This window comes from Varroa jacobsoni, unplaced genomic scaffold, assembly GCF_002532875.2.
Source record: "Varroa jacobsoni isolate VJ856 unplaced genomic scaffold, vjacob_1.0 scaffold_874, whole genome shotgun sequence".
Classification (NCBI taxonomy): Eukaryota; Metazoa; Arthropoda; class Arachnida; order Mesostigmata; family Varroidae; genus Varroa; species Varroa jacobsoni.
The window spans coordinates 19,901-28,118 of NW_019213776.1; the positions used below are offsets into that span (position 1 = coordinate 19,901).

Below are 8,218 nucleotides of genomic sequence, written 5' to 3' on the forward strand. Positions count from 1 at the left end.
AACTCGCGTTGCCCAAACTGTAAATTAGACATTAGGATATGTAAAAAGCGCTGTTTTAAATACAAAATAATATTCATATCCCTGACTGCAAAATCCTTTTTGCTCCTAGAGATACCCTTCCACTGGAATCAATACTGTTGGAATCAACCGAACTTTTCGGCAGAAAATTTCATATGACAAGCTATAAAGCAATTAGAATGCTTCCAAATAGATTGTAATACAAAACGACAGTAGGAGAATTGAAAAATATTGTGGGTTAAAGTTTAGGCGAAATGAAAATTAACACTATGAAAGAAAATATGGAGACAGCATGACAGAGCACGCCTGGGTTTTAGAGGCAGTTTTTTTGTGATCGTCACATTGATTGTTATGGGATCAGTAAGATTTGCCATTACCTCATATGAGTAGGCCATAGTTACAGACATCAGTCACATAGTGACAAATAGGTGAGTGAGTGTGGTGTTCAAAAATATTGTTATTTTGTACTATATGTCCACAGCTGAACGGATGATTGCAAAGCAAACGTGCGTAATACCATCAAACGTAACCGGACTCTAGTGGAAGTTAGTTATCATCGATGTGTATGTGTTTAGAAACATGGAAGTTCTATGCAGCGACACATCTGTTATCCGGCATATCACAGGATACAAGTGCTGACCAACTGATTCGATCGGGCGAACCCAGTCAGATCAAGAGATGTTTTCGATCAGAACCTGAACAAGATGGCAACAGATAGTTGACGAGAGAGAGTGCCCGCTCCAATCTTCGTGTAACCTATCAACCTTTTGTATCCAATAGATCGAGAGATACAGGGGTCAGGAAAAGCTCATTAAGAGATGCTAGCAGCCGCATCAAGAGTTACTTTAATATATTATCTAGCACTTGCAACGCAACATTTACAGAAGAATAATGATTTTTAATTTAATCCCTTTGTACAAACAGATACATTCTTAGTTGTTGAATAGAGTAAATTAATTGATCAACCAAGCGAACAAACAGCCAGTCAATCGATTAGCGACCCAATTATTCACTAATCCCTCGTGTTAGATCACCGGAATCGCTTAAGACATCTCTGATCCAAGTTTAATTTCAAGATTTTTAAATCGATTGCTGTTGTCTGTGTTTTCTCTCTCTCTCTCTGTCTCTCTCACTCACTCGCACTCTCTCTTGTGCCTGATTCGTCTGTGGTATATTCGTCGTTGGTTCGTTCTCTCCATTTGTGTCGACCTTTTTCGTTGTCCGCTTGGGATCCTCCTGTTCTGTGTTCTGCAACTGCCCGCCCTGCCTGACCTGGCGATGGTTGTCGGCGATCTGATGATGAACATTGTTGCTGTTCGCAGCTGTGCGCGTTCTATGCCGCCGATCAGGACACGGTGTCCCAGCATTATCAAACGACTCATTGCGAGCCTCTTGAGGCCGCCTTGCGAGGAGTTATTGCTACGAGCAGCGCCTCCACTACGGGCGCCAGCGGAACAAATAAGCAGGTACAAATTAAGAACATTGAGCGACAGCAAAAGACGGCAACGACAACAAACCCACCATCACAACAACAACAACAACGATAACGAAGTGCATAACAACAAAAAAGTCAATCTGATTAAGCGAAAAGAAGTACTGCGAAAAACAAAACATATCTCATCAGTCTACGCTTACTTTTTAGTGCAACACCGTTCGCCAATTATCAGACGCTTATAAACGAAGATCTTATTGTGTTTCAGCGCGTGGCGCTGGTGTAGTTTCTTCGATTCGGTCGTCATCGTTAGATTAATTATCGATCAGTGAGATTTGGTCTGTCAAGTCAATCAGTTGTTTCTATATGTGTTTGCTAATGGTACCGAATAAATAGGTAGTCTAGTAGTAACCAATGTTAATTACTATGGTAATGGCCCATATTGGTTACGGGGTGGTGTATAGGTTACCCCTTGCAATGTAACTAAGCGACTCGATCGCTAAGGCGCATCTGGCTCAGTTGATTTTATGCGACCCGTATTCGCCACCAGCAAGTGTAAATCTGTATTTGCGCTTGTGACAATGTCTTGAGTAACAGCCGAGCATCTGGTCATGTGCCTTGAATAGTAAAGGCGATCCGATGTATTCGGACCAGCCGGAAGATTTTCGTGCATTGCAAATTTTCTCCCCCTTCTAGTTACCGTTGTTATTTCTTTATAGAAAATCAGCTGGGTGCATTAAAAAAATCGTTGACCTGCTAGTAGGTCCGTTACCCCATTGGCGTAGCTAGTTGGCTGTCGAGATATCAGATTTGCTGGTTTGTTGGTTATTACGTGAGGAAATACCGTTCATATGACCGATCTTTGTGATGATTTAATTGTGTGCCCATTTAAAAGTGATGTAACATGAATGTGTGAGTATACCAATTCTATCAAATGTGATATTCAGTATTGTCCTAGCTACTGACGCGTACCTGACCCCACACTTTTAAAAGTATGTATGAGTCTATAAACCAGTTTTAGATTCGCTTTGATTCCAATGGTATGATGCCAACAGCCACATTGTAGATATTCACGACAAGACTCGAGTGCTTGACCTGCCTCATCAAAATCGCTTGATTTAAATTTAATCGCTTTAGTTTAATAACCTGACAATAGCGTATAAAGTCTTTGAAAATATCAGTGTATGTAGTTATTTTAAAGAGAGCATTTCAATTTAATTTTTTTTCTCAGCAATATGCTTGGAAGCGTGGAAGATCAAAGACAAACGTGTTGCATTTTTTTCTATATAGGGTGCCTCCTACCTTGTTTCCTGTCAAGGTTTTTCACGCTTTATTTTATTCACTGTGAATTAGAAAAGCAAAGAAGCGCATTTTCATTAGCTAGTAATTAACTAATGTGCCTCAATTGCGTCTTATTCATCACGCTATCAAACCCAACTCGAACAGGTGGGAATGATCCAGAACCCAATGGGGCGACAACAGTCAGCCTCGGCTTCAGGTCCTTCCGGAGTTAACGGAGGTCATCAGCAGCAGCATCAGTTACAACATCAAACGCAGCAACATCAAATGCAGCAACAGCATCAACAGGCAGGTACCGCAAATATCAACACGGTATCGCTGCAGGTGTTTCAGTGCGGTCAGTGTGACTATCAGAGTCATAAGCGTGGCAACCTGAACGCTCATGTTCAACAGATGCATTCGGAAAAAAGGCCATATCCTTGTCCACATTGCGATTACCGCGCGAAGACTGAGCGACACCTGCAGGCCCACATACCGACCCACGGCGGCGACGAACCTCCGTTCAGGTAAGAAATCGATGTATTATAGGTGTAATTGGGGCTATTCTAGGATAAACATATTTACATATAGACATATTTATATACCACAAACAGTAAATGCATGCAGATCTGGATGGGTTAAGCTGTGCGTGGGACACAATTTAGCTTACATAGTTAGCTTATCAATATTAGAAGTACGATAAAAATTGATAAAATTACTACTGAAATTGATAAAAAGAAAATACTTGTTAGGCTGTCTCCTCGGATATTGTGAAAGTAGTTTTGCCTTAATAATCTTATCGTTTAGTTATAAATTGACAAATCGCTACTGTAATTCACTAGCCAAAATCTCTCTTTTCCGATAAACATGAATTCCTGGCGTAATTTCCTAAACGAAGCTGCACTGCGACATTTGTGTTTCTAATTTATGTTCGGGATATCTGATTTACATAGGTGCAATCAGTGCGCGTTCGAAACTGTAGACCGTTCGGCTTTGGTTCAGCATGTACAGGGTGTTCACGAGAGCGACAAGGTGTTCAGCTGCGAGCAGTGCACATACAAGGCGCGCACGAGTGACTACCTCGCCAAGCACAAGGTAAGAAAAATAATAAATTTTATTGTATGATATGATTATGATAGACCAATGCTACTTCTACCCAATTTAGAATAATAATTCAAAATATGAGAAAAAATAAGGCGAAAGTGTAATAGTAAGACTTATACAATTCGGACTTGAAATTTCCTTGCCACTACGCCGCTAAACGTTCCTAAATCATCTTTGCTGGCCACTATGTTTTTTATCTAATTGTGTCGTAGGTGACGCAGCATACACCGTTGAGCGAACGTCAGTTCCAGTGCCCGCACTGCAGTAAGAAATTTGCCATCGAGTCACTTCTACGGCGTCATCTTAAGAAGCATCTGGACAACACGCGGCACAACTGTCCCCACTGCGGTAACGCGTTTAAGGACATCCGCAGACACCGCACTCGCTGCGCGAAGGCACCAGAAGAGGCACTCAAGAAGGAACCGGCGCCCCCAAAGGAGCCGGCGCCTTCTAGGCCTCGAGGGGCTGCCAAGCGTGAAGCAGCCGCGGCTGCGGCAGCAGCGGCGGCGGCAGCCTCGACTACGTCGTCGTCCGCTGCGTCGACGACAGCTGCGACTTCGTCCGGGACGACGACCGTCGCGACGGTCACAGCTGATGGACAGGTCATCATCCCGCAGCTGCTCCAGATGCCTAATGGCCAGATGCAATTAGACTTGAGCAGTTTGTTGCAACTTCAAGGCGGCCTTAAAGGTGTCCCTTTAGGTCCGGTGGTTGGGCTTAATCAAGGCTCATTACTCCTCGGAGGATCTCTCGTCTCCACCGTTAGGGTGTTGCCGATGTCTGTCGACGGCCAAGTGAACAGCACCTGATCACCATTCGCGATCGTAACAAGAATACCAAAAGGAATACGACTATTAAAAGTAACCGAAGTAGAACCCGAAAGATTAGCTGCTACAGGAGAAATCGCAGCAGCAGCAGCAGCAGCAGCAAAAATTGAGCTAGTTAAAACCGTAACAACTAGGATTATTATTGCAATTATTAGAACTATTATTACGACCAAAAGCAGTAACAACAGCGAATATCGCCAGATCTTCTGTCCGTCACCGCTATATCTTTTGCACTGAAGCTCTGCTGGCTTGGCTCGTGATCGTAGCTTCAATAATGTCATCATTTCATTGCGGAGTTCAACAGAGACAAGTGCATCAGCAACGGCCAGACTCAGATCATACAGAATGCCCTCAACACAGTTGCGCTGCTGTAATGTTATTGTAAGACCATGATTTGAGTCAGTTTCGTTACAATCTCTGTCATAATAACGAATATCATTATTAACCTTAATATGATTATTGCAGTTATCTTCTACATCATTACAATCAGAATTATTTCGTGATAATCATAGTTCTAGTTATTATTATTATGCAACTACGAGGAGGATGATGATGATGATGATGACCACAAAAGGGAAGAGAAAAAGACGACGGGAATTGCTTGATCTTCGATTTACAGATGATGAGATTTTGTGCAGGCGACGATAACCTACTTGCAGATTATCTCTTGACCCCTACTGACGAAAAAAAGCCGACGCGAGAACCGTCATGACGGACGTCCTTACATGGCCTCGAGATGAAGCAAATTCTACGTTTTATACCCTAGCCAAAACGCCAGTAGCATCCTACATATATTAGGTATTTAAATACCATAAGGTATCGTACGCGTGAAAGGTATCGTAAAATTCTAGCGAAATGCTGGCTCGATTACGAGGCACGCGCTATTGCCGTGCACAATTTCGATGTGTTGTTATTGTTGCTCGCCACGGAAAAACAAATGTCGGTGGCTGGCGTCGGTGTCAATGATTTACATTGATCGATTGATTTATTCAAAGTCGTGGCCGTTGCTGGCACGGCTTGGCGACGGAAATCAGATGCTCTCGACGAAGCCACCGAGCGAAGTAGCTCGCCTCGTGCGCTCCGTGATGATAATATTGTTAGTATATATATATATATATATATATATAAGTAAACATAACCTATAGTTGCCCCATGCCCTTTAGGCAGAGCTGAGCTGTAACCACTAACGAGATGCAAATAATATGCAGGGCATTTACAAAATCTAGATAACATATTCTTTATTATTATCTCAATGCTGCTATAACTATTATTGTTTATTAGTAGGAAATGCTAAATTATCATATTATGCATACGCTAGATTGCTAGTTGTCTAATCTTACGATATGGATGAGGACTTTGGTTTCCCTGTAGCTCCTATAGGATGGAAGAGTGGCGTCGAACATTATTTTATATAAACACATCGTTTCATTTATATATACACAGAAACATATATATATATGCAAGAGAGAAAGCGAGCGAGCGAGAGAGAGAGAGAGAGAGAGAGAGAGAGAGAGAGAGAGAGAGAGAGAGAGAGAGATAAAACCCGGCCTATCACAGAGGGGCAGAGAGGCGGAAGTCTAGGACGGAGGTTAATAAGAAACACTGATAGCAGAGCTATGGTTTGTGTCGAGGGAAGATAAATGCATTTACCATGGAAGGAGACAACATGCATATAAGGACAACAAGTAACTGACTAAGGATGATCGAAATGCAAAGCTCTATCGTACTAAATGATAATACAACTGAAAATTTAAATTAATTGACGTCACTAATGATTGAGGCGACCATAAAATAGCAGTAATAAGCGACAACAATATAAAATAGTAACGATAAATAATAATGAGACGACGCCGACGACGACGACGACGACGACGACGACGGCGACGACGACGGCGACGACGACGACGACGACGACGACGACAACCACCACCACCACCACCACCACCACCACCACCACCACCACCACCACCACCACCACCACCACCACCAACAACAACATCAACAACATCAACAACAACAACAACAACAACAACAACATCAACAACAACAACAACAACAAGCAACAACAACAAGCAACAAACTTAAGTAAGATATTGTACATTTTGTAGAGTGTATATTTCGCTGTGTACACAATTGTAGTCATAATACGGTGGCAATAATAAATATTTATTTAAAATTTAACCCTTCATACGTGTTTTATAATCAGTCTATCGTAACCAAAGTCGCACTTATGCATACAGTAACGGCGAGTAAGAACAGTATTACTCTAACAGGCGTATGTTAGAGGATCATCTCGCAGTCGAAATAGTACTGAGCTTTTTTTTCATTGATTGATTTCTTGGGTTTACAAATTGATCACTTTATGAAGCAACTTAATAGCATAGTTAAAGTCGGCCTACCGTCTTGTTAGGTGGTTTCTGTTGCGCCTACGAATGGTTGAATACCTGGCATAAACATAATAGCAATTCGCGTACATAATTAGAAATGTCAAAAGAAGACGCTTAATTTTAAGCAATTTATTCGAATTAATAGTGCATGTGAATTTGAACATTTAGCACTAAAAAGAAAAATTCTCAGTTTCATTCGTTCAGGCAAATCGGCAAAGGGTCAAATACTTTGTTTTATTAAGTTGCTTATTGATTGCCTGAATTTTAAGTTCAACAGTCACTCGCTGTGATTATGTTTGAAATATTCTTAGTGAAATATAGCATGAAAATACACAAAAAAAATGTCCGCTTAAAAAGGATTTCAAGGCAGACGTCTGTTCCCATGAACTGTTCCCCAAAACTCTGCGTCGCTCATCATCCACATGTTAACAGCCTGTAAATAGAGTTGTGGGCGAATGATTCCGATCACTCGATGTCAAAGTAAAGTACTCTATAAGATTTAGCAATAAGTCTTAAATCAGCAAATTTTACTCAACGCGTTTCGTGACTGGTGGAAGATTTTAACACACAAAACTGGTCTTGCCGCCGACTCTAGTCGATTACCGAATTTTTGCTCATAAGTGTATGATAAACGAATGTTAACAACAAAACAATATAAAAAGACCAGGTTTTAACGATTAAGGTTTGCCTGTAAAATACGGAATCTATGTGTCGCGCATTGTCTAAGTTACAAAGGCTTAAGGCGTGTTCAATATAAACAATAGTGCCTCAGAAACGCATCTATTTCCTCCACCGCTTAAGTACCTAATAACTTTTACTTATAGTCATTAGGTTTAAAAATACCCGAACATGCCATACCGAAAGATGTCAAAGTAAAAAAATGGCACACATTTTACTCTTCACTGAGTCTGGGATCGCGATGTTCATTTCGATAGCCTCGCGACGAGTATGCGTAATCTTCTGAGAAATCTATTGAATCTTAGTAAACTTAAATTTTACTGAGTTTTGGTAAAACAGTAATGAATACGCAACGACTTTCAGCAAAAGCATTTATTCTTATTTACCGATATTATATAACATTGAAGCTTGTGGAGCTAATCATATCTACTGCTTCACGATATAACAGCAAAACTCTAGGGTTTCGACTCTAACAGCTTTACTCCAGCTTGGTG

The 8,218-nt window shown here is 41.2% G+C and overlaps 1 protein-coding gene across 5 annotated transcripts in view; it reads left to right on the forward strand.

The window, feature by feature from the left end:
* Positions 1–6,845, forward strand: part of LOC111264567 (uncharacterized) — a 9,163-nt gene extending 2,318 nt beyond the window's left edge. For 3 of the 5 annotated variants that reach the window (XM_022840596.2, XM_022840599.2, XM_022840597.2), the window contains exons 2-4: positions 2,897–3,255; positions 3,682–3,823; positions 4,045–6,845. In XM_022840596.2, the coding sequence (XP_022696331.1) occupies positions 2,897–3,255; positions 3,682–3,823; positions 4,045–4,641 (1,098 nt within the window). In that variant the 3' untranslated portion in view covers positions 4,642–6,845. Of the gene's footprint in view, positions 1–1,340; positions 1,485–2,896; positions 3,256–3,681; positions 3,824–4,044 lie in introns of all 5 variants that reach the window. The other 2 variants (XR_002682932.2, XM_022840595.2) reach the window with 2 other exon arrangements.
* Positions 6,846–8,218: the final 1,373 nt, after the last annotated feature.